Consider the following 27,078-nt stretch of genomic DNA (forward strand, 5'->3'; position numbering starts at 1 on the left):
TTTAGTTTATTTATTTGTTTGAGAGAATGAGAGAGCAAGCATGAGCGGGGAAGGATGGCAGAGGGAGGAGGAGAAGCAGGCCCCCTGCCGAGCAGGGAGCCTAACTCGGGCTCCATCCCAGGGCCCTAAGATCATGACCTGAGCCAAAGGTAGACATTTAAATAACTGAGCCACCCGGGCACCCCTCATCTGAAAATTGTGAAAGAAACATAGATCATTTATTTTTTTGGCAACGGTACAGTGCCTCATCCCTAATTAGAGAACTCAGTCCATGAAAACGGCCTAGGACTAGGTCTTCACACCAAAGGACTCAAATATTTTTCTGGGGAAGAACGCGTTTTCCATAGTTCAGGAGTGATTCCTGGTGCTTGTGGAGGCTGAGGTCCAGGACACCAGAGCTGTGCCCTCCAATGTGGGTCTGTCTTTAGAAGCAGCCTCAGAAGCCAACCTTGCCTTATTATCATTTCGGAGCCCCTTCTTCTGCTATCAGGGGAGAAGACACACAGGGACTAAAGAAAAGTGGGGAGGGAAGATCCCGGGGCAGGTTATGGCAGGATTCTCTGGCCCGTGGAGCCTTGGACGAGCCTTGCCTTCTCCTGCACCTCAGTGGCAAAAACAGTCAGACTGTCAGACAATCAAACCGCTCCCTGTAAGACTGACTTCACTCCGGCCCCACACTGAGCCTTCTTCCTTGCTGCTCTGCTCCCTGGCCTTTCAAATGAGACACGAGCTTGCAGCTTATAAAAACAGTAAGTGAGAAAGGTCTTTGTGATAAGTAACAGCTTCTCCAATTACTGCCTCCGTTCGTGTGCCAAAACCCTAATAACAGAGGCATATTAATAATTTATAGCGGAACAGCAATAAAATAAACAAAATGTACACACTTCACCATGTTTAGTATCAACTATGGTTCAGAGATTAGTGAATGGGAAGGAAGGCAGCTATGCTCACCACTATACCACCAACGCTAGTGAATGGGAAGGAAAAGAAGTATCAGATTTGTTGAATCTTGTCTCTTTTGGCAAGACCACCCCTAGTTTAAACATCATCATTTTCATCATAATAGCTAAGTTATTGAATGTTCACCGCGTGCCATGCATCAGATGTCCTTGCACTGTCTCCATGTGCGTTATCTCGTGTAATCCTGAGCAAGCCCCCTGAAGCAGGTTCTCCTGTTACCTCCATTTTACAAAAGAGGAAACTAAAATCACATAACTCTAAGGGTAAACAAGAGCACAAAAATCACAACCGCACTAAAAACACCTACTAAGTGCAGGGCCAAGATGAGAACAGGGAATGGTTTCCTCCAAGTGCATGTGGTATACTTTCCCCAAATAACATAGTTTAATGTTTGAGCCCTTGCAGTAGCAATGGCCAGTACTTAAAAGTGAGGTTTTATATCTCACTCCTTTTACGCCATTACTCATGGAAGCAGACACTGCTATACTCCCTTTCAGAGATGGAGAAACTAAGGCTCAGAGAGTTTATAGTAACTAATTTGCTCAAGGTTACATAATAGTTGCAGAAGTGGTACTCTGGTTTTAAAATCCCACTTTCTAGGGATGTCTGGGTGGCTCAGTCAGTTTAAGTGTCTGCCTTTGGCTCAGGTCATGATCCCAAGTTCCTGGGATCGAGCCCCGCATTAGGTTCCTTGCTCAGTGGGGAGCTTGCTTCTGCCTGCTGTTTCCCTTGCTTGTGCTCTCATTCTATCTCTTTCTCTAACAAATAAATAAAATCCTTAACTGAGCTCAGTTAAGTGGCTGTCTTCAGCTCTGGCCATGATCCCAGGGTCCTGGGATCGAGTTCCATATCAGGCTCCCTGCTCAGTGGGGAGCCTGCTTCTCCCTCTGCTGCTCTCCTTGCTTGTGCTCACTCACTCTTTCTCTCTCTCTGACAAATAAATAAATAAATAAAATCTTAAAAAAATAGTTTAAAAAAATCCATTTTCCCATTTTAAAACTAGTAGGAAACAGCCCAGTTATCCTAAATTATCCTTAATTATTAGAAATTTTTCAAAATATAATTAGATACCTCAAATTCTGACAACAGTGATTATACAAGAATTGATTTTACCAAACTATACCAGTTTTTCCTTCTTTGCCTTAAATTTTATTCCCCATTTGTTAACAACATGCATGTTGTTAATATCCTTCAACAGAGCGCATGAAAAGAGTGGGAAAAAAACCCACACCCATCCTCAATCAGTTCTTGTTTCTTAACAGGTATAGTAAAAAGGTAGCATGAACATGAAACTAATTTTAGATTCCTGGTGGGTTTTGTTTTTACATGTAAGATCAATTCCTTATTTCATGGATAAACCAAAAAAGGGTAACTATTGTGATTTCCTTCTACACAAAAGCAAAACTTCATTGTTAATTTATTTTGAAAATAGCAAAAGGGACCACTACTTATTGAGAGATTATTATAAAGAATAACAAAACTACTAAAGCTTCTCATCTTTCTTTCCAAAGGATTCCTGCTAAAAATATAACCTGTCTCTTTAAATAATAACAACTGACCCTCTATTGTAAATATTCTATTCTGACTTCTGTGGTTTTGTCTATGAGACATCCAGGACCTATGCCACGACTACCTCCACCCACCCAGCTCAGTCTTCCTAGGACATATGTTGCTAGTAAATAATCAAACAATTTGGGGCTCACTTAGATATGGCCTCAGAACCTTCTTTACACAGTCCTCCAGACAGCCAATGCCAATCAATCAGGAGATGAACCCATTTTTCAACCCCTGTTTCTAGAACAGGACAATCCAGTAGAATATATTGTGATGATGAAAATGTTCTGCAGTCTGTATCAACTAATACAGTAGTGATAGCCACATGGTATGAAGGCTTTGAAGCCTCCACCAGATCTGGCTGAATCTTATTTGTACAGACTGATGCCTTGTTAAGAGTTTGGTCCAAGTGAATCATTTCTAGATTAAATGACTTCTTCCTTTCAGTTTCCCAGTTTTTTCCTAGGATGGGCAGAAGGAGTCACTGAACAAGAATGGACCGAAGCATCAACTGTGGCCCTAGAAGCACCTGGCATTGACTACGGAAGATCTAAGAGCAGGGCAGGTCTCCCAGCATTGGGCCAGGCCTTAAACTCTACAAGCCAGTTAGGCTTCACATCTGAAGGTCCTCCTTAACAGGACAGGACGATGACGAATATGGTTGTCAGCAAGTTGCATCTGCTTCTCTGTCCACCTATATTCCTCCAGGTAAATAAAGTTTCATTAGATGAAGAGAAAGTGGAAAATGGCATATATGTATCTGATTTTCATTAACGATGAACATTTCATGCTAAAGAATTTTAAAGGAAAGAATTACAGCACATAAAGACATAGCATCAGTAATGAAAGAGAAAGCTCATCATTTTTCATTAGGAATTTTAGGCTATTAAGGTGGAGGGTGTAGCCAGGTGGGCCAGGTGGCTTCTCTGGGTCGATAACCAGACTCTATGCTACTAAGTCTAGGCTAGCCAACTCGGGAATTCAAGCCCCTGGTCACAACAGTCGGGAGACAGGTGGGATAGTTTAAAACGCTTTTAATTACTGAAACCATGACACAAATAACATGTCTTGCTGATAATGGATATCAACATCTTTATGTGTGAGAAAGAGTACACATCTATAAGAACTGTTTAAGTCTGTTTGGACCTCTAAAACATTTTAAATTTTTAAGAAAATACAAAACCTCTTAGATTCACTACAGTAACAGTAATTGTAAAAACAAAGTCGTATTATTAGCACTAATGATAGCTTAATTCAATGAGCACTTAATTTTTGCCAGGCATTGTTCTCTGTGCGCGTGTGGGCGCGTGCGCATGCACGTGTGTGTGTGTATAAACTCATTCGATATTCAAGATAACTCTGTAGGTAGAATTATTGCCCTAATTTACAGATGGGGAAATTGGGGTTGAGAGGCAAAATAACTTGCCCAAGCACAAATAATTGTTCCATGGCAGCCCCTAGTTTCAATTCCTGGTCACCCTGATTCAAAATCTCCCAACCTTGTAGTTTCTAGGCATTGTGGTACTCCCACTGCCTTGCCCCATGGAGCCTGGAGCTTACAATTCCATCCATGGACCAGCAGCAACTGCAATCCCTGGGAGCTTGATGGACAAGCAAGCTCTTAGCCAGTCTCAGCCCCAGGGAAGGAAATCTGCATTTGACAAGATCCACAGGTAATTCACGTGCAAGTTAATGTCAAGGAAGGACTTGTCATGGGAGATGGTGACAAAGGAAAGAGAATTCAAGGGTTCCCCTGCAAAAAGGTCAGGGGATCTTCCAAAAACCAGAAGAAATGCCTTGATGGGGTGAAGAGTAAGCAAGGGAAAGGAGTAGAGAGGATAATTCCATCAGGAAATTTAAAATGTTACTATTTCTCAATGTTGTCTGGATGTTCAAATGATGACATGAATAATCATTCAGTTTGCCAAGGGTGCAAACGTGGATAAAACAGTTTAGAACAAGGTTCAGAAAATCCCGAGTCTACTTGTGATGCTGCCTTGAGAAACGGTGGTCATTAATAAACAACCGAGACACTGACGCGTAAAAACAATCGGCTGGGGCACCTGGGTGGCTCAGTGGGTTAAGGCCTCTGTCTTAGGCTTGGGTCGTGATCCCGGGGTCCTGGGATCGAGCCCCGCATCGGGCTCTCTGCTCGCCGGGGAGCCTGCTTCCCCTGCTCTCTCTCTGCCTGCCTCTCTGCCTATTTGTCATCTCTATCAAATACATAAAATAAAAAATCCTAAAAAAAAAAAAAAATCAGCTTGTTGAATATTCTTCCACCCTGGCCTTTCTCAGGTTAGTCAGCTAAGTGAATGATCACCTGTGGGAAAATCGAGTCACAGGATCCCACCGCTGCCTAAACCTTAGGCAGATGCTTCACCCTTGGCTGTCCTCCTCCTCCTCCTCTGCTCCCACTCTCCTGGAGCAGCTTATCCAGAGGTTCCACTCCTGTTCCCTTCTTCATGTCCATTGCCACGGTGACCTCGGTGCATTTTTTTCTTTTAATACCAAAACGCTGTTTATCTTAGAGCCAGCCTTCCGAATAAGGCAGGTGAGCAAATATCTGAATGTGTGGGGTAAGGACACATTGCCCGCATTCCATCTAGACAGGTGTTTAAATTACAGCAGGAATAAATACAGGTGATGGATTGAAAAGGGGGTAGGAGAAACACAGAGCGGGAGGCCAATTTCCGGAGGCCGGCCCGCCCAAGTGTTACTGTTTGTTACCGCTGTTGCTAAAAGGAGGGCTGCTGCCAGTGCTATAATTAAAATATGATGGCATTGCCCTGATGGCTTCCCAGAATATACCCACCACCCACCCAGATACATAACCTTTTGGCATCCAAAGAAGATCCAAGGCCAGGCCTAACTAGATCACTGTAGCTATAGTTGGAATGCTCTAGAAATGCTGCACACCTGAATGTGCAAAAGAAGTTCAAACCTCAGAGAGAATCCAATAAAGATCCACTGCATGGCCTAGCATAAGCAAGGCCTCGGGTAAAATCCTAAGGGAACAGGAAGGAGGGTGGGGGGAATAGGGTAACTGGGAAATGGGCCTTAAGGAGGGCACGGGATGTCATGAGCACTGGGTGCTATATAAGACTGATGAATCACTGACCTCTACCTCTAAAACTAATAATACACTATGATGTTATTAACTGAATTAAAATAAATTTTAAAATCCTAAGGGGATACACAGATTAAAATGTGGCCCCTGTCCTCAAGCCATGAAGGTACTGGTAATATAGTAAGTGAGACAAGACACCTAGACAGTTAATATTTAAGGCCGCTAGAAAGTGGTAACTGGCCCAATAAAAAGGCAAAGGAAAGTCCAAGGCCACCTCTGAGCTGCGCCTAAAAGGACAGGTAAGAGGATTACTGGGGGGGAGGCGGGAGGGCAGGGTGGTCATGGTTTCCTAGAGCAAAAAAGCCTAAGTAAAAATGCAGAGACAGATAAGCAGGAAGAATGTCTGAAAAACAGGAAGCAGTCTAATTTGGCTAAAGCTCAGAACAATAAAAGATAGGAAAAGAAAGAAAAATGGCTGGGGAGATCCTTGAATGCCAGACTAAAAGATTCTGCTCTTGACCTAAGACATAACAGGAAGTTTGCTCAAGGGTTCCGGTAAGAGTAGTGCTCTGTCACAACTGTGGTGTAGGTAGAGAAATCTAGTGCTATTTTCATGGGCTGGGGTGAAAGGGGCTATTAAGGAAAACCAAGACTTGTGGAGAGCCACGGCAGTCAGGCAAAAGGTACCAAGTCTGGGATGCAGGATGTACCATTGCTGGGCTCCTCTCACTTTCTGCCTAAAGCTCAGGAAGAATGCTGGGCCTTGTAGCTGGAGACCTGCTTTGTAATCAGAGGATAAAAGTTCCTGAGTTTATGTGTTCATTGTTCATAGTGTCTTCTTCCATCAGCCCTCTTTGGGATTTATGTTCCCATGCAGCTGGTAAGCCAAGATGGCGCTGCCTGGCATTTTAAGAAGGGAAGGTCAGAGAGTGGGCCTTAGGGCAAATACACCTTTTCTTAGATTTATCTTTCCATGCCTCTCTTCAACAGAACGGCCTGAGGATCAAGATTAGGGGGTGGGCTTGGGTGGGGAGAGGTCTGACTAGATGGCTTTGGTCTAGACCTGAGGCCTAAGGTCTGAGACCTGGGGGGCAAAAGAAGACACTGGATCATACACCCTCTAGTCCAAGTCACCAACTAGAAACTACACTCAGGAGTTTGGAACCAAAACAGTAATAAGAGGAGGCTATGGCCTGAAGGACCCTCTCCGGGGGCATCTTCTCCTGAACCTCAAGGCAGTGACTATGGAATCCTGGATTCCAGGCACTGTTCTCCCTAAATCAGTGTTTAATGACCACATGTGCGGTCACTTCCAGTGCTACCATGGAACCACAAAATCAAACAGATATTTAAGGATGGTGAAGCTTTAGTAGATGTTGACAAGATGACACAGCTTACTGAAAAATAAGATGCCGGCATCTGTGTGAGCCCTAGAGTCTGCTACCAGATTGATCAGAAAGCAGCATCTGCCTCCGTGTATGCCTGTGCTATCAGCCCCTTAAGGACAGGACACTCTCCACATATAGCAGACCACGAATGCTCCATTTCTACAAATGCAGCCCTCCGCTGACTGGGGCTTGTGGGTTATCACGTGACCTTTACCTTTCTTAACATAGTACCACGGATTATCATTGCTGCTGGGGAAAATCCAACCAGCAAGTAACTATGCCAGGAGGCAGGGATTATCCCCAACGTGGAAGCGGAAAGATCAGAAGCTTAATTTGTTATTTTATCATTGGCTCTAAGAAGGTCCTTCAAACCCCTTCAGCACAGTAAGATCCTGAAATCCTGCTGCTACTACCTTGCATTTTACTTCCCAATGTCAAATTTATTTTTTATAAACAATCTCCCTTACTGTAAAGAAGCCTTGTCATTAAACTGTTTCAAAAACATAGTGGTTGTGGGGCGACTGGGTGGCTCGGTCAGCTAAGAGTCTGCTTTCGGCTAAGGTCATGATCTCAGGGTCCTGGGATTGAGCGCCCAACTCAGCATTGAGTCTGCCTCTCCTTACCCCCCGCCCCCACCTTCCCCCTTCCTCTCTCATTCAGTAAAATCTTAAAAAAAAAAAAAAAAAAAAAAAAAAAGAGCATAGTGGTAGAGCTGAAAGAGCTTCATGCCATGACTTGTACTATATTATAACTGCAGGTTTATTTGCCTATCTTGACCCACAAATTACTATATCTCATTCATTGTTGTATCCTCAGAATTTAGCTCAGCAGGCACAAAAGTATTTATATACTAAATGAAGTGGGTCTCATCTAGTCCTAAATACATACACACACACACACACACACACACACACACACACACACACACGCCACAGCCTCTAGCTAGCAGCTAGTTTCACTAGTGAGTGGAAAAGTGATTAATGTCACTGGAAGGCCAGAGAGGAAATTAAAGGTTCCAAATTACCTCTTTCTGCAAATACCACAAGGGAGGGACTGCGTTGCAATAATGGGAAATAAAATAATCAGTGATTAGAGGGAGGTAAGTGTTGCTCTTGCTAGTGCCCTGCATAATTTTAGAGATGAGTTTTACCTGGTCTTGAAGCCTTGGGCAAGGTTCTCAAATGCGGGAAATAAGAGCTTTGCATACATTTTTCGTTCCTTGACTACACAATGTTCTCCTTGGCACTGAAAACTCCATCTGAAATTGGGTTGCATACATACTCTAGTACTTCTCCAGTGATGAAAATCGTCTACGAAGGATGGATCTAGCACTTGGGGTGTTCCTTTTATCTTGAGTGAAACAAATCTTGAGCATCAGTTTCACCAGGCTCTTTGTAAATGTCATGTATCTTATTTATCAAAATGGAGATTGGGAATTCAACGTGAAAGACCAAATAACAGCTTAACACATGAGCCAACTGGTGACACAGCGCTCCCAGTGCAGCTTTTGGGATCTCGGCTCAGCTCAAGTGAGGCCAAGAGATGCAGCATCAACAGATTATTTCATTAATCCAATGAATATTTATCAGCTACTCTGTGGCATTCTTTTCAGCACCAAGCACAGAATGAAAAAAACACACAAAACAAAAATCCTTGCTTTCAGTGACATGACACCCTACTTGGGGGATATCACTGAAATATATACAGAATGTGTGAATAAAGGTGATCACTTTTGGCCAAATTACTGGTATTATTGGCCATATGCTATCTTAAAATTTTCAGAGGTTCTTAACTTGGAGACCAAGGGTCCAAAGAGCATCAAGAGGAAGTCTAGGTTGGGGGGTGTCTATGGACCTTTTGAAATGAATGCAAATTTCTAAGTCTGAATGCACTTTTTTTTCCCCAGAAGAGAGCCTTCATGCAACGCTCAAAGGGATCTCTGACTCCGAAAAGGTTAAGAATCACTCGGGATGATATGAAGATCAATTTGTCTAAATCTGCATTCATAATGTCCTCAGAACTACACCAATATCACCTTGAGAATAAATGTCTTTGTGCCATTCATATGCAAAGACTGATCAGAATATGGCTAGATCAATAGAACCTGCCCTGGAAACTTTCATTCCCCCTGGCCCTGGGGCTTTGAGTGATCTGGAATAGGGAAATGCAGCAGCAAGTCCTTCTGACTGGTTTTAGTGTATGAGCTAGAACCGAAGGCAGTCTTTGAATAGGAAACACCAGTGGACCAAGATCCACTTTCCTCAAGATAAAAGAAAAGGAAAACCAAAAGTGCCTGATATGCACTTACTACATCATTTTCATCACTAGAGAAATAGTAGAGAATATATTCAATCAAGAACATGAAAAAAAAAATCATCCTTAAACAGCTACCTTTTTAACCATTGTTTCAAGGGCATCTCCTGAGAATGTAGAAATCATCAGCCACACCAACCAACATGTTTTAAGACAGTTTCAACTCCTGTATCAGTTCCTGGATGCCAATAAAATGAACCTCAAGAAATCTACACTCTGATCACCAAGAGATGTGAGTTGTAATGTTAACTAAATTTTAAAAGGGGTTAGGAAAAGCTGGGAATCTCTGTAGTTCTAGTACATCAACACCAAGTTCTCTTGTCATGTATCCCCTTCCTGTTGAACATTGTCATTTACATGACACAGATATGCACATCAACATTCAGCGCTCCAAAATCCAGAAAGAGTTCCAGATTAGGATTTGAGACATTCTTGGGAAACCTCACAAAACAGCCAAATTGCTTGAGAGTGTTTCCAATGTATACATTTGGTTTTGAGGAGTCAATGAGAACTGCCACTACCACAGTAAATTGATCCACTCTTTCTACATCTCTGCAGATTAAGGAGGCTGAGTTTTGCCTGCTCAAAGGATCAACGGCTTTCACCATAAAATAATCTGATGCAAAGTTCACTCAACAAATACTTGTTCTCTCAACAAATAACTGATAATCTAGACAAAGCCACACACCTCTCAACCTGTTTGGAGTGAGAAGCTCTTCTAATCATGAAAACAGCAAGTTCAAGTCCTCGGCTCTCTCTTGCAGGCTCAAGCACCATCTCGGCTGGCACTCTACAGCCATGTGCAGCTGATGAGAGGTTAGAGCCCTGCTTCCCACAGGAGGCGGCGGGAAAACTCTGAGGGGAAGAGCGTGGCACCAGGCAGACTTGGGTTTGAATCATGAGTTCAGTCACTTGCCATTTGTGTGACCTTAGAATTGTCACTTATCTTTCCAGCTTCACCTGTTATAAATAAGTATTTACATCCCAGGATTAAAGAAATCATGGCCATAAAGAGCCAGCACAGTGCCTGGTGCAGAGCAGACATTTGGTTAACGTTGGCTGCTTTATGATGAAGGGCAGGTGTGGTACGATCAATGAGAAAACAAGGACGAAGAAGAGTTTTAAAAAAAGATATAAAAACCAACAAAATGCAGAAGAGAAATTCTTTCCAACTTAGCAAGGCTGTGACAAGTTTCTGCCTAGTGCAAGGGTGCTGTGCTAGGTGACAGATTAGAAAGAAGTGTCATCACACAGATCTAACTCAAAAGGAAAGAGGTGCAAAATCACTACGACAAGTTTACTACACAGAGAAACTAATGAGGGGCTATAGGAGCAGGGAGCTTGGAAAGATGACTTCTGGCTGGGGCAGCAGTGGGTTCTTCATTCATTTTTTTATTCAAAAACGTATTCAGGGCATGTCTTATACCAAAGCTGAAAAAAAAAATGGTGAAAAATGGGTCCCCATCCTCAACCAAGTAACTTACAGTCCGGTAGAATGAGCACATTTACTGAGTATTACCCACAAGTCAGGTTCTGAGGCGGCGTAGAACACGGCCCCCAGAGCTTCCCGAGGCAGGAGATAGCTCTCCGGACACAGAGTGAGGCATGAAGTGACATGCATCCAAGCGAAGGAGCACCTGCTGGGGAGCGCCGTGAGAAAGACACGGCTGCCGACGGACCCACGAGCTGGCCCGGGGAACTGAGAAGCTCCTCAGCCCCTCCTTCCATTCTTGGAATGTGGGTGCCACTTGCCTTTCCTGCTCCCAGATGCCTCTCTAAGGACGTGGCTTTGATGTGCTGAAAACACGTGCACAGTACACATGACTGAGCCCAGTTAGGGCCTCTTTTTTTAATTTATTTTTTATTTTTTTTAAAGATTTTATTTATTTGACGGCCAGAGATCACAGTAGGCAGAGAGGCAGGCAGAGAGAAAGGGGGAAGCAGGCTCCCCGCTGAGCAGAGAGCCCGATGCGGGGCTCGATCCCAGGACCCTGAGATCATGACCTGAGCGGAAGGCAGAGGCTTTAACCCACTGAGCCACCCAGGCGCCCCAGTCAGGGCCTCTTTACAAACTTTTAAGATTTGGCGGCAGGCGTGGGGATCCATTCATCTTGCTGCTGCCCAAGATGAGCCTCGTATGTAAGTTCCCTTTGCTGGCACTGAAGCTGCCACCTACCAACACAGAGTGGCCTGCCTCTTTCCCTGGTGTCTGCCTGCTTTCTGAGTACAGAGGCCATTTTCAGATTATACCAGGAAAGCTCCCGAGACGGTCGTGAACCAAACAGCATCTATGTTGAGCCTGGATGGACGCATAAAGTCGGACATGGTGACAGGGGAACATTTCCCATGAGAAGACAGCAAAAACTAAGGCGTGGAAACGAACAAATTCTGAGTGAGTTGCACAAAACCACATGTGATGGGAGAGGCAGACTAGAGAAGTAGCCAGGAGCCAGATTCTACGTAAAGGCTTTGAATAACATTTAATAGCTCAGGCTTCACGTTGTGTATAACAGAAAGCCCCCTCGGGATTCCTGAGCAAAGGAGTTCTTACCACCAGACTTGTGATCCAAAAAGATTCCTTTACAGCAAAGATTAAGGTGGACAGGACACCGTTTCGGAGGTAACTGCAGCTGTCCAGGTGAGATCATTAAGGCCTTAAGCAGGACAGTCGATGTGAAAAGGAAACAGGGAAGATAGATTTGAGACATTCTGGACTCAGCATCAACCAGACTTGGCAACTGCCTGGATGCAGAGAGAATGAAGAAGCAAACGGAGACAATGATAAATCAAACGCGCCATACCTAAGTCCCGAGGAAGACTGCCGTGTCACCAATACTGAGAGAGAAAAGGGAGATGAACAAATAGGTTTTAGATGTCTTCAACATTTTTTTAAAAAAAGATTTTATTTATTTATTTGACAGAGAGACAGTGAGAGAGGGGACACAAGCAGTGGGAGCGGGAGAGGGAGAAGCAGGCTTCCCGCTGAGCAGGGAGCCCGATGCGGGACTCGATCCTAGGACCCTGGAATCACGCTCCAAGCTGAAGGCAGACGCCTAACAACTGAACCACCCAGGCACCCTGTCTTGAACGTTTTTTTGAATATTTTCAAAATATGTTTAAAATGCAGTGCATGATCAGGGAAATACAAACCAAAACCACAGTGAGATACCACCTCACACCAGTCAGAATGGGTAAAATTAACAAGTCAGGAAATGACAGATGTTGGCGAGGATGAGGAGAAAGGGGAACCCTTCTGCACTGCTGGTGGGAATGCAAGCTGGTGCAGCCACTCTGGAAAACAGCATGGAGGTTCCTCAAAAACAGAGCTGAAACAGAGTTGAAAACACAGCTACCCTATGACCCAGCAATCACACTACTGGGTATTTACCCTAAAGATACAAATGTAGTGATCCAAAGGGGCACATGCACCCCAATGTTTATAGCAGCAATGTCCATAAGAGCCGAACTATGGAAAGAGCCCAGATGTCCACTGACAGATGAATGGATAAAGAAGATGCGGTATACATATACAAAGGAATACCATGCAGCTATCAAAAGAAACAAAATCTTGCCATTTGCAACGATGTGGATGGAACTAGAGGGTATTATGTTGAGCGAAATAAGTCAATCAGAGAAAGATAATTATCATATATGATCTCCCTGATATGAGGAATTTGAGAGGCTGGGTGGGGGGCTGTGGGGGGGTAGGAAGGAAAAAATGAAACAAGATGGGATTGAGAGGGAGACAAACCATAAGAGACTCTCAATCTCATGAAACAAACTGAGGGTTGCTGGGGGTAGGGGGGTAGGGAGAGGGTGGTGGGGTTATGGACACTGGGGAGGGTATGTGCTATGGTGAGTGCTGTGAAGTATGTAAGCCTGATGATTCACAGACCTGTACCCCTGGGGCAAATAATACATTATATGTTAATAAAAAAAATTTAAAAAATGCATTGCACGTGTTGTGATGGACACTGGGTGTTATACTTAACTAATGAATCACTGAATACTACATCAAAAACTAATTGTGTACTATACAGTGGCTAATTGAACATAATAAAATAAATAAGTAAATAAAATTTGGTTTATATAAAAAATTTAAAAATGCATTGCGTATTTTGGATGCTGATAATATAGTTAGGCGGGGATGTCTGACAGCTGGAAGTCTGGGCTTGGCACTCAGCAAAGAGGTTCACACTAAAGATGCCTGCATGGAAGAAATCCACAGAACAGTGCCAGATGGAGCTATGAGAGGAGAACATGTACCCAAGGGGAAACTGTGTGTTGAAAAAAACCACTGTGTTGTGCCCTGACTTCAGAGGTACGCTGGAGGAGAGCTCCGAAGAACGGGAAGAAGCAGATGTCCAGGCATCATCCCACTGTCTTTAACTGGGGGAGCCTACCACTGCCGGTTTTACACATTTGAGGTCTCTATGCCAGTGGCTTTTAAAAAATGTTGCAAATGGAATCTAGCCTTCAGGGGTAAGAGGAGGATGAGCTCCCAGGGGAATCGCTAAAGGGCTGGAGAAGCTAAGAAAAGTTTTCAGGTAGGAGGTGGTTAATAATAGGGCCGAATACTGAGGCAGGAGGAGGATTAAAAACAGGTGACCGAAGTTGGCAATTCCAAGGTCACTGGCAACTTCTGAGGGAGAGCTGGACAACATGGTAAGAGATAAGGCCAGACTGCAAGGGTAACTGTGGAGGAGATGCGGTCAGGGGCACTGGAGCAGCAAGGGCATGCTACTTTAACATTTGGCGGTACAGGGAAGACAAGAACTTGAAGGGGTGGCAGGGTGAAAGAAAGGTTATTTTAGAATAAGGATTTATTTTATTTTAGAATAAGGCTAAGGAACTAAGGAACACTGCGGGCTGAAAGCCTGGAGAGAGAGAGAAGAGCTAGCGAATTAGACAGGATCACTCCAGCGGATCCAGGGATCCAGGAGGAGAATTAGTCTCGATATTAAAATTACCCCATTCTACAGAGAAGGAAATCAAGGCACAAGGAGGTTAACTAACTTCTCCAAGGTCTCATTGACTCAAGAGCTCCTGTTTTTTCCATCTATTCTTTTCTGTTTCTAGAAATGGGAAAAAGTAATATATATGATATAAAGAAGTGTCACTATTTCTACCCGGAAAGAACATAGGACCAAAGGAGCTAGACTTGGAAAACTACCACCAAATCAGAACATAAACATACAGCAGCTCAAATGCGTCCAGGCATGCTGAAGAGGCAGGAGGAGCGTTCCCAAACACCCAAGCCTGTGATAAACTGGGGGCCATCTGCCTCAGGTCTGGAGAACATTCATCATCATTTCGGAAATTCAGCTCCCTCTCTGCCAATTTCACCTTCAAATTGGAAATTCTGAAAGTAAGATTCACTCAAGGTCCACCTCGGCAGCTTCGGAAGCAGAAAAAATGATTGAGAAATTCCTTCATACATGAATGCGTGAGAGAAATGAGTAGCTGGCGGAAACCAAACATTCTCCACCTCGGCATTATACCCTTCTCTAGAACTGCTCTAGAAAAATACCACGGTGAGGAGCAAAAAATGAGAGAAATTGAGTGGTTTTCTTTCCCACTCTCCATCTACATGAAAAATGTGAGAAGCAGAAAGTGTCTCCTCCCTCTTATGTATCTGTCAGCACATTTCCAGGAGGCCTGGCCACATCCCGGGCACTGGCTGGCTGAGGAACAGAGACTGACGCAGCACATTCGTTCGCCTTGGAGCCCTCGCCTGGGTGGTCTGCTGTTATTCCTTTGATTAAACTCCCAGGCTGGAAGAGCTGGAGCTGCTCCTAATGATAGCCGGGTCCTGAAACCTCACACTCGCCCGCACAGCGAGGGCCGGTGCTCCCTCCGAGTGGCTGCCTCCCACTCCTCACCACAGAGCTGGGCTCCTCCGCCACATTCTTCCGCTCACTCACGGCGGTGACCACAAAGGGCGCCGTCCGGGCAGAGTGCGGCAGTGGGAGCGCACACCTCTCCCAGCACTGAGTGAGGCACAGATCAGGGAGACAGAAGCTCTACTCCTGTCAGCGACCACAGCGCTCCCTACCACAGGAGAAAGATGCTTCTAGAACACCCTGCTTTCAGAGACGGAAACACTCACTTCCCAAGGACCCCAGCCCCAAAGGATAGCCCGCCTCTCATGTGCCAAGGGGAAGAACTAAATTTGGCCTGCTCTCTGCTCGGGTCTGTAGGGTAACCTCCACTAAGAACACGTATGTCTTGCGAGCATTATTTCAGGCGCACGCATGCCGGCACAAACATTTCTGAAGTGGCTGTTGTGGCTACTTCGTGGGGCAAGGAACGTTTGATGTTCGCCTGTGCTGCAGGCTATAAAGTTACATCATAACAGAAGTAGTGAAAGTAATCACAAGCTAAATAAGGCTCTGTTCTTGGCCACGCAAATCCATAACAATTTAGCCTCTCATGTAAATTCTGGGTACCTCCAAGTTTTATTATAAAATTTTGGGGCTGTCAGGGTAGTTTGCTTCTTTACTTCTGGCTAGCTCACTGTTCCTCAGCACCTTCGCCAGTGAGCAGGAAGGAAATGTGGTGACGTTGCCTCACCCTCCAACCCACCCTCCTCTCCAGCTACCTGAGTGATCATGCGAAAAGGCAAAGCCAACAGTGTCTCTGGGACCCCTTTCTCCAGCCCCATCATCTATGAGATGAAGATGAGTTCCTTCACAGAGAAAGCTTTCCCTAAATCAGCTTTTGTCTTCTCTTCCAGCTTCCATCCTAGCTGCTCTCTGCTGACTCCTTCCACTGATCAGCCTATTGTTTCTCTATACACATACAGGCTAGCTTTTATTCTGGAACCTGCCCTCACCCTTCTCCTGCCACCGACTTGCCTACCTTCAAGATTCAGTTTCGATATAATCTCTTCCAAGAAGGCTACTCTGGCCTTCTCACTCCCATACACAGGCTGGGATAGGTAGTACGCCCTTTGATACTTCTGCTAGTCCCTAGAAATATCTCTTTCGTGCATATTCCATGCTAGCACTCTGATGTGTTTATGTGGCTGTCACCCTTACCAGATTGTGAGTTATTTCATGCCAAGGACTATGTCTTATATCATCCCCATGGCTTAGTACCAAAGCTTGGAACATTCCTAAGAGCTTAATAAAATGTTTTTGAATGAATAAATTAAAAAACCACACTTGAATTAAAAGTTTTATGAACAATGCCACTAAAAGGTTTAATGGGGTAAGCAGCTGAAATTATAGACAAAAGAAAATGATTTTTCAAAAACGGACCCAAGGATTTCAATTTTTTATACTCATCTTCCAAAACACAAGTAATTAAAAACCTGTGTTCCTTATGTAGTGGTAGGTTTCATAACACCTTACCCAGAAAAGCAATGTAAAGATACATCAGAGTTTATGGGATATGATGAAAGTGATACTCGGAGGAAAATTCATAGCTTTAAATACAGTGACAAACAGGAGTGAATGAAAGTAAGTATCCCACTTAAGAGACTGGGAGAAAACAAAAGCTAGCAAAAGCAGAAGGAAGGGAATTAGTAAAGACAAAACAAAACAACCAATTAGAAAACATTAAAACAATAGAATGAATAAATTTAACCAGAATGATCTTATCAAAAAAAGGGAAGCAGGGGAAGAAAACATTAACCCTATTGGATTTGAAAGGAAGGAAGGAAGGGAAAAAGGGATAGGAAAGGAGGAAGGAGGAAGGAAAGAAAACACAAACTTGAAATAGGAATTGGAAATAAGCAAATACTCACAGGTATGAGGAAGTAAAAACGCATTCGAAGTAATTACTGAACACAAAGCTGCTTCTGATGAATCTGCCATGAAGGTTTCACGGCCCAAGCTGAGAGAGAAGGCAGAGCAGCCCCCACTTCGGGTCTGCACCCCCACTAGTAAACACAAGGGCCAGAGCCCCTATGAAGCCATTATAACAGGTTATTATTTGCTAGAAGAAGGATAAAAGAATTTTCCAAATTCCAAATTAAGGAATTACTTGCTCTGAGGGGAAGGACCCAGAAAACATGTAATTGAGCTTTTCAATAACCAAGTTCATTTGGGTAACACTATATTTTATCTAAAAACTACTTTTTTGAACCAAATTAGAAATAACTTATTATTGAAAGCCTTTTATGGCAGAGATACCAATATTTTCCAAATATCTGATCTTTAGACTTTACAAAGTAGTTTTTGCATAGTATCCTCGGGAGCCTAATGTATTTACTCCAACAACAAGAGAAGACCCTTAGGTTGGAAGTTCAGTGAACTGTCTGAGATCACACAGCTGGTCCGTGGTGGTGGAAGACAGATCTGCAGATGGCTGGTCTAGCTCGCTTTCCCCCACCCAACCCAGCTTATTCCAGGCTCCCGCCCCTCCCTCAGTACTGTCCGGAGCACCAACCACCCTCTTACCAGACTCTAAAAGTTAAGACTGACATCTAATGGTAAGTTCAGATTCCTACGTACAGGAGTCTGATGGACTTTTAATTCTGTGGCTCTGAAGCTCTCCTTCCACAAGAAAGATGGACTGAAGGAAATGACTTTGAATTAGAATACAATCTCCCTGGTGTCCCAGAGGATCAGAATCTTGTCATATTGCAAGCTTTGCAGCTTACCAAATGACAGAAGCTGAAAATATGTAAACACTAATATTGGCTATGTTTTTTACTATGACTGCAAAGAAAATTTCCTAATATGTCTTGGTGCTTCTAGCTGCTCATTGATAAACTGGGAACATAGACTCTTGTCAGTGACCCAACGAAAAACAGGTAGCAGACCACTGGCCCTCTCCCTTCCTCACACCCACTTCACATTTCCAAAATTCCTTCTTCTTCTACCATCGTCATAACATTCTAGTACCTTCCTCCTATCACTCTATCTGTAAAATCTACCTCGTCCACCCGCTCAAGTCTCAAAACTGCTCTCCTAAGATTCTTTGCTTCCTATTTCAAATCAGTCCTCCTCATCTACTCCCTTCAAATGATCAGGGATTTGAAAAAGAATATTCATTACAGCCTCACACACTGGGATGAGGCTGAAGTAAAGCTTAAGCTTACCTTTAATTTTGGTTCTAAATTTCATACTGAGAAGCAGGGCACCACCAGGGAGCAGTGTCTTGCCTACTTTTAACATGTGCTCGTAGTCATTTGCAGCTTCACTTTTTCCCAGACTTGATCACCATTACAGAGTTGCCGCTAATTAAGACTCTGCGGCAGAGAGATAGCAACATGTAACTGTGGAGTTAAATTATAGTAATTTCTTAGGAGGACTTTGATGCCATTTTGCATTAAGGAAAGGGAGAAGATATGACTTCGACTTCTGGTTAAATGCCATGAGGACGATCAGCAAGGAGGGCAAAAACAATCCCTAAGTTCTTGTAGAAGTTTCATCTAACTTCATTGTGTTGTAGGCTTGTGATTGTGTCTGTACTTAAGGTCAACAATGTGGTATCTATTTCCATCCAGCCAGCTTCCCGAATGACCCTGATTGTATCACTTCTTCCAGCCTCAGTTTCCCCCATCTGTAAAATGGGGAGAACGACACGTGTTGACTAAAGGTGTACTGAAGTAGTTTACCAGTCAGTAGCCATAAAACATCCTGAGAGCAAGAGATGAAAGGTGGTATAGTTAAAAAAAAAAAAGAAAGAAAAAAAAAGGAAAAGGTAATGTTATGGCATTCTGGTAAAAAGATTTCTAAAATGAGAATTCACTGGAAAATTTTACCAAAGAGAGAGGCTATTTTTAAAGATCCTTTAAAAGTCTCTTTGAGGGGCGCCTGGGTGGCTCAGTGGGTTAAGCCGCTGCCTTCGGCTCAGGTCATGATCCCAGGTCCTGGGTTCGAGCCCCACATCGGGCTTTCTGCTCAGCAGGGAGCCTGCTTCCTCCTCTCTCTCTGCCTGCCTCTCTGCTTACTTGTGATTTCTCTGTCAAATAAATAAATAAAATCTTTAAAAAAAAAAATAAATAAAAGTCTCTTTGACAGCTGAACGTTCAAGTCAGTTTATCCATGAAATGAGTACATCAGAGTTAGGAGCAGACTTAACTTTGGAGTACCTGTAATAGAAGCTCATTTTCTTTAAAGATGGAGAGGAACACTCTTTCTTTAGCTCACCCCAACTAATACTCCTTCAACAAGCATCAGCATACAGGAAATGAGCAAAGGCAGGGAAAGACAGAGGCCCCTGTCCTTAATGCGATCCTTGGAACCAAAGAGCTCTTTGGCTCCCCAACCGTCCGTACCTGCTGGGTGAGGAGGCTGATGTGGGTGGACGGGGAATACTGGCGGGCTGCCTGCTTCTCAGCCAGCCGCTGCAGCTCGGCCGTGACCATGCTTGGGTTATACCGTCTGCTGTACAGAGACCCATCTTCTCCCTCTCTTTGTGTTTTAGCCATTCCCGAGTGCGGCTTGTTTGGATGGCATGAGCCTGCTTAAAAAAAAAAAAAAAAAAGAGAGAGAAAAGTTTTTACCCTCTTAGGAAATAAGCCCTGAAAAACTTAGGGTGAGGACAGAGAAATCTCAGCCAACAGATACTTTACGGAAGCCCCGGGATCTCTGACAACTTGTCGCAAGCATTTATCAACATGTTTTCGTTTACCGGGAAAGCTTCACGCACACCAAATTTCATCATATGCAGCGGGAAACAACCACTCCTAGAATTCACTAATTTTGATGAATAAAAAAGCGTAGTTTTAAAACTCAGTATAATTCTTAATATTTCTTGTAATGGGACTTTACTTGTCAGTCGTCTATGTCATCCACGGTCAAATAACCCACCTTCTTACCAAGCTCAAAAGGGACAACAGATGAAAGCAAAACAGTGTAATTAGAAAAGCAGCAATAATCTGTTATTGATGAAATGACTCATTTTCCTTTCAGACTTAAATGCTCTTCTTCCAACTACAGTATCAGAGTTCTATTATTTTTGAGCACTGAAATTCTGGCAAGAAGAAATTATTTAATATAAAATCAAGGTTCATATTTTTTCTATGAAGAAAGTCACACATCTCACTGGAAAAAAAAATTTAACCTAGAAAACACTGTAACATGTTTTCTTTCTGGCTTAATGCTTATATAACTGTGATCATTGGTATATACAATTTGGGTGACACTGCTTTATAAAAATCTGTTAACTGTTTCATGTTTACTTTATTGTGTGATACATAGAAAATTTCGTAACAGATGTGTAAATTATAGAGAATACTATAATGAACCCGTGAACTTACTACCCAACTCAAAAACCATATTACCATTGAATATACATCAACTGTATGATTCTCTTGAGACATCCCTTATCTATCATTCATTCCCTCCCTTTAAAAAAATATCTTCAGTAATGTATTTGTGTGCATGTGTGTGTGTATGCATAAACAAAATACTAGGTAATTCTGCTTGGTGTTAAGCTCTACAAAAGCGGTATCTTATTGTAGTAGTTTCCTGAAATACGCTCTTGTCATTCAATACCATACTTTCAAGATTCATCCTTGCGAAGCATAGCTTAAAATGCATTAATTTACCTGGGGCTTGGTGTTCCATTTTGCAAGTACACTACCACTTATTCTTCTCTTCCCCCACAGTGGGTGTGTTGGTTACTTCAAGCTTATTGCTATTATGAACAGTGCTGCGGTGAACACTCTTGAATACATCTCTTGGTGAATGTGTGAAAGAACGTCTCTTGTATGTAAGCCGAAGAACGGGATTGTTGAATCACAGAATACATAAATCTTTAAATTTATGTGATAACACCAAAGTGGCATTTTTTACACGCCCATAAGCAAAATATGAGAGTTCCTGCTGATCCACGTCCCCTCCAACACTTAGTATTGTCAAGTATCTTAATTCTTCCCACTTCTTTTTTTTTTTTTTTAAAGACTTTATTTATTTATTTGTTAGAGAGAGAGAGAGCATGAGCACAGGCAGACAGAGTGGCAGGCAGAGGCAGAGGGAGAAGCAGGCTCGCTGCCAAGCAAGGAGCCCGATGTGGGACTCGATCCCAGGACGCTGGGATCATGACCTGAGCTGAAGGCAGCCGCTTAACCAACTGAGCCACCCAGGCGTCCCAATTCTTCCCACTTCTAAGGGGGTAAAAAACTCCTCGTAGTCTCCATTTACATTCACAGATTGACCATGATGCTAAGTGTGTGTTATCTCTTTTCTGATACCACTGATCATTTTTCTATTGGGTTATCTTTTTCTTACTGATTTATGGAAGTTTTGCTTATGTTTTCACTTGCTCCATACCCTGTAATCTTAAAGGTAATCTTACTTTACCCTAGAAGATTTTATTAAAGATTTATTTATTTTAGAGAGAAGGAGAGTGAGTGCATGCATGTACGCATGCGCCCAAGTGCGGGGAGTGGGGTAGGGAGAGAATCTCCCAGAGACTCCCTGCTGAACTCAGAGCCTGATATAGGGCTCAATCTCATGACCCTGAGAACATGACCTGAGCCCAAATCAAGAGTCAGATGCTTAACCGACTGAGCCAACCAGGTGCTCCTATTTTATTACAGAAGTTTTAAGTTTTGCATCTGAAATTAATTTTATATATAGTTTAAGTCAGTGACCTGATTTCATTTTTTCCTCTGTGTTATTAACTAATCATCCCAGTACCATGCATTGAGAAACCCCTCCTTTTCCACTATACACAATGCCATCTTGGATATGTATCAAACACAGGATATGTATCTGTGTGTCTCTAACTTCCTGCTCTTTTCTATTAGTCCATTTGTCTATAACTACACTCTCTTAGTTATATCTTTCTTTTTAGTTTTTTTTTTTCATTTATTCATTTGAAAGAGATACAGAGACAGAGAGAGAGAGAGAGACCTCAAGCAGGGGGAGAGGCATAGGGAGAGGGAGAAGCAGACTCCCTGCTGAGCTGGCAGCCAGATGTGGGGCTCCATCGTAGGACCTGGAGATTGTGACCTGAGCTGAAGGCAGATGCTTAACCATATGAGCCACCCAGGCGGCCCATTAGTTATTATATCTTCATATAAGTAATAATAAGGTGTTCCTCCACCTTATTTTGTTCTTTCATAGGTTCTCACTACTGGACATTTAGAATGGGCTTGTCAACTATAACAACAGACCTGTTGAGGTTCTGGTTGGAATTGTATTGAACCTAGGGATCAATCTGATGAGAACTGAAACATTTAGGACACTGTCTCTTTCCATCCATGCACATTAGGCTATTTAATCTATTTTATTTAGGTTTTCTCTAATGTCCCTCAAAAAGCCTTATAAAATTTCCTTCCTTTCCTAAATTTATCCCTAAATTATATTCCTAAATTTATTATTTCCTTGGTGGTGACTCTAACACAACAATGTAATGTACTTAATGCCACTGAACTGTAAACTTATAAACATAACAAAAAAAAATTTAAGTAGACTTAAAAGAAATATAAAAAAACTTAAAAGTAGTTAAAATGGTCAATTTTAAATAAATTTAACCACACTACAAAAAAATTGCTTTCTAACTCTTTTTTGCTAATATACAGAAAAAGCTACTGATTTTTAATATTGATCTCGTGGCCATCTATACTGCTAAGATAATTATTTCTAAAATGTATCTGTAGATTGCTTTCAGTTTTCTATGCAGATAATGTATTTTCTGCAAATAAGCAAATTTTATTTCCTCTTTTTTGATCCTTATGCTTTTAATTTCTTTGGTCTTACTATGCTGGTTCTGGTAAAACATTAAATAGAAGCAATATTAGTGGGCATCTTTTTATGGCTCTTAATGTTAAAAAGAATTTTTTAACATTTCCCCACGTACACTGATACCTCTTGTAGGATTTTGGCAGATAGCTTTTTTCAGCTCAAGAGGGCTTCCTTCTCTTCCAAGTATGCGGAGAGCTTTATCATGAATGAGTGTGGAATTTTATCAAATTCTTTTCTGCATCTACTAAGATGAATATGGTTCTTCTCCTTTAGTTTGCTGATGTGACAACAAATGTCAGTTATACATTTTCTAATGTTAAGCCCCTCCTGTGTTCCTTGGATAAACTTGTTTACGGTGTCCTCTTTCATATGTTGCTAGATTTGGCTGGCTTATAGTTTGATTAGAATTTTTGCATTTGTGTGCATAAATGTAGCTGGTCTGTAATTTCCCTAATACTATACTCAACTGGTTTTGTTATTAAGATAAAACTAGGCATTCAAAAAGAGATGAATATTGTTTCTCTTCCCATTTTTGAGAAGAGTTTAAGATTGGAATTATCTGCCCCTTGAAAGACTGTTAGAACTTTCTTATAAAATTATCTGGGCCTCAAATTCTGTGAGATTTTTAACTACTGTTTCAATTATCTTAGTATTTACAGGACTGTTGAGGCTTTCATCTTTTTTTTTTTTTTTTAAGATTTTATTTATTTACTTGACACAGAGAGAGAGAACACAAGCAGGGGGAGCAGCAGAGGGAGAAAGAGAGAAGCAGATTCCCACTGAGCAGGGTGCCCAATGCAGGGCTCGATCCCAGGACCCAGGGATCATGACCTGAGCCAAAGGCAGATGCTTAACCAACTGAGCCACCCAGACACCCATAGATTTCACTTCTTACTAAAATACCTCATTTAGTGAGCATAAAGAGTGCTGTATTAACAACACATTCAGTTTCTTGGCTTTCATCTTCTTGAGTCAATTTTATGTAAGTTATACTTTTCTATTTGTCCATTTTATAAGTTTTCAGTTTTATTGGAATAAAACAGTTAAGAATCCTTTTGTCACCTACACAGTATTTGCATGTTCTATAGCTTTTCCATCCCTTGTACTATTTCTCCAGGTCTGCTCTCTTTTCTTTTTTTTTTTTTTTAATTAATTTTATTTTTTATAAACATATATTTTTATCCCCAGGGGTACAGGTCTGTGAATCACCAGGTTTACAGACTTCACAGCACTCACCATAGCACATACCCTCCCCAATATCCCACCCCCCTCTCCCAACCCCCCTCCCCCCATCAACCCTCAGTTTGTTTTGTGAGATTAAGAGTCACTTATGGTTTGTCTCCCTCCCAATCCCATCTTGTTTCATTTACTCTTCTCCTACCCCCTTAACCCCCCATGTTGCATCTCCTCTCCCTCATATCAGGGAGATCATATGATAGTTGTCTTTCTCTGATTGAATTATTTCGCTAAGCATGATACCCTCTAGTTCCATCCACGTCGTCGCAAATGGCAAGATTTCATTTCTTTTGATGGCTGATCAAGAAAAGAGAGCAGAGTGGATAAAGAAGATGTGGTATATATACACAATGGAATACTCTGCTCTCTTTTCTTGATCAGTCTCACCAGAGGTTTGTCATTCTTATTAGGGTTTTCAAAGAACTCCCGGCTTTGACATTCTCTTGTGTACTTTATTTCTGAATTCTCTGATTTTTTTTGCCCTATCTTTATTATTTTTTTCTTTATTTAGATTTATGATGTTTTGCTTTTATAATGTCTGAAATTAAATACTTAGAAATTAATCTTCAGCCTCTTTTACTTTCAAATAAAGTTTTTAAGGCAGTCAATTTCCCTCCTCATAATGCCTTTCATTATGCTCCATAAACTCAGACGCACAGTTTTCTCATTATCATTCAGTTCTAATACTTTTACATTTATTTCCATTATGATTTCTTCCTTGACGCTTTTTATGTTTTTTTTTCAGGTTTTAATTTAAATTCGTTAGTTAATATACATTGTAATGATAGTTTCAGATATAAAAATAGTGATTCAAACCTCCATACAACACCCAGTGTTTGACTCTTTTTAATCCAGAAATTCATGAGGATTTGTTATACACTATAACTTGTTATTGCCATTCAATTTAACTGCAGTGTGACAGAGAATGTGCCTGTATGATACCAATTCTGTGATATTTGTCTTAAATGATGTAGGATGACTGGTTTTATGAATATATTATGAGTGCTTACAAAGGTGTTTTCTCTAATTATTGGATCCACATTTCTATGTATGATCAACTGATAAAGCTGATCAACTTGTTTAAATCCTCTTTATCTTTGCTGATTTAAAACAATCTGTTTAGTCTATCTGTACTTGACAGGAGTATGTAGAAATCTCCCACTAAGACATGTACTCATGTACTTGTATCAATCTTTGTTTTGGAACAAATATTATATTTGGAAGTTATTTTTATTAGGTGAACTTAGAACTGCTTTATCTTTCTGCTGAACTAAAAAACCTTTACCTTTTGTCTTATGTAATTACTGTCTGTACCTGTAAGAAAATTTTCTATCTCAAAGTCTATTTAAGCATATGTTAATATAGCTATACCATGTTTCTTCTGGTTGGTATTTACATGGCATTTCTTTTTTTATCCTTTTTTTAAAAAGCAAGTCACTTTTCTTTTTCTATTTTTTTTTTTAAGATTTTATCTATTTCTTTGACAGAGGGAGAGAGATCACAAGTAGGCAGGGCAGCAGGCGGGGTGGGGGGGGAAAGCAGGCTCCCCGCTGAGCAGAGAGCCCTATTCGGGGCTTGATCCCAAGACCCTTAGATCATGACCTGAGCCGAAGACAGAGGCTTAATCCAGTGAGCCACCCAGGTGCCCCTCTTTCTTTATCCTTTTATTTTCAACCACTCCTTCTTCTTCTCTTTAGGTGTATCTCTCTCTGGTAAACAGCACATATCTGGATTTTTAAAAATTCAACCCGACACTCTTCTAACAAGTTCAACCCATTTACATTTATTTGATTCTTGACATTGGGACTTGGTTTGCTATCTTTTCAGTTTCATTTCTCCTGCTTTTTCTAAGCTTCCTTCTAATTTCATTTTTCTTCTTCCAAAAGGTTTAGAATTTCCATATTTTTACTCTTTTGGTGGGAACCTTTGAAATTTTATACTGTGTATTTATCTTTAAAATGTGTGAAGTTAAATCATATCCTACTCTCACTCTCAAACTATTCAATAACCACAGACAAATTGAACTCAAATCACTCGGAAGCTATTATCATTTATTATGTTGTTGTCTACTACTGTTTAAGCCATTCAGGGTGTGTTCTCTGACCGCCACGGAAACAAGTGAAATAGACAATTACAGGAAGCAGAGAACGCCGATTACCTGAAAATTAACCAGTACACTTATAAACAATCCGTGGGTCAACGGATAAATCACAACAGAAATTTAAAAATATTTTTGTACTGACTAGCTGTTCCCTATCCCTCTCTGGGAAAAATGTGAAAAAGGAAGGTTTTTTAAAGAAAATTTTGATTAGCACAAGGTATTAGAGACAATGATCTTACTTAATCTCTCTCAAATGGGAGAAAATAGTTCAAACCAGAACATTATTGATTATTATTACTCTTGATCTTAGATTAAGTCACAAGAATAACCACTCAAAATTAGCACACACATACATGTCCATATTCATAGTTATGACTTATTAGACATTCAATATCTGATTCAAGCTGTGTAATATTCATTTCATTTGAAATCAGATACTAAGAAATATAAATTGACTATTTACAAAACAGCTTAGCTGTAACTCATCTTAACATGGATATTACTAAACTGTTTAAAAACTTGACCAATGGTAAGGCATTTGCCAAATTAATCTGCAGATTCAACACAATCCTATCCAAATCCCATCTGCCTATTTCTGCAGAAATTGACAAGTTGATCCTAAAGTTCGTATGAAAATGCAAGGGATCCAGAATATTCTAAACACTATGGAAAAAAGGAATGAAATTGGAAGAATCACTCTTGGTGACTTCAAAACTTACTATAATTCTACAACAATCAAGATAATGTGGTACTGGCATAAGGCTAGACATATTGATCAGTGGAACAGAAATGAGACTCCAGAATAAACCC

At 41.6% G+C, this 27,078-nt stretch overlaps 1 protein-coding gene and 1 long non-coding RNA gene across 11 annotated transcripts in view; one reads left to right on the forward strand and one right to left on the reverse strand.

Annotated features, from left to right (window-relative positions):
• Nucleotides 1–27,078, reverse strand: part of TTLL5 (tubulin tyrosine ligase like 5) — a 284,234-nt gene that overhangs the window by 137,856 nt on the left and 119,300 nt on the right. For 7 of the 10 annotated variants that reach the window (XR_007128458.1, XR_007128457.1, XM_047735330.1 and 4 more), the window contains one exon: nucleotides 19,514–19,701. Coding sequence is in view for 8 of the 10 variants with exons in the window: in XM_047735330.1 (XP_047591286.1) it covers nucleotides 19,514–19,701 (188 nt within the window). In the remaining 2 variants the exon portion in view is untranslated. The remainder of the gene's footprint in view (nucleotides 1–19,513; nucleotides 19,702–27,078) is intronic. The other 3 variants (XM_047735331.1, XM_047735329.1, XM_047735325.1) reach the window with 1 other exon arrangement.
• LOC125103653 (uncharacterized) lies at nucleotides 5,772–9,196 on the forward strand. Its single transcript, XR_007128459.1, has 3 exons — nucleotides 5,772–5,880; nucleotides 7,328–7,330; nucleotides 8,876–9,196. It is a non-coding gene; the product is annotated as an uncharacterized LOC125103653 (long non-coding RNA).

Source organism: Lutra lutra, chromosome 7 (genome assembly GCF_902655055.1).
Source record: "Lutra lutra chromosome 7, mLutLut1.2, whole genome shotgun sequence".
Lineage (NCBI taxonomy): Eukaryota > Metazoa > Chordata > Mammalia > Carnivora > Mustelidae > Lutra > Lutra lutra.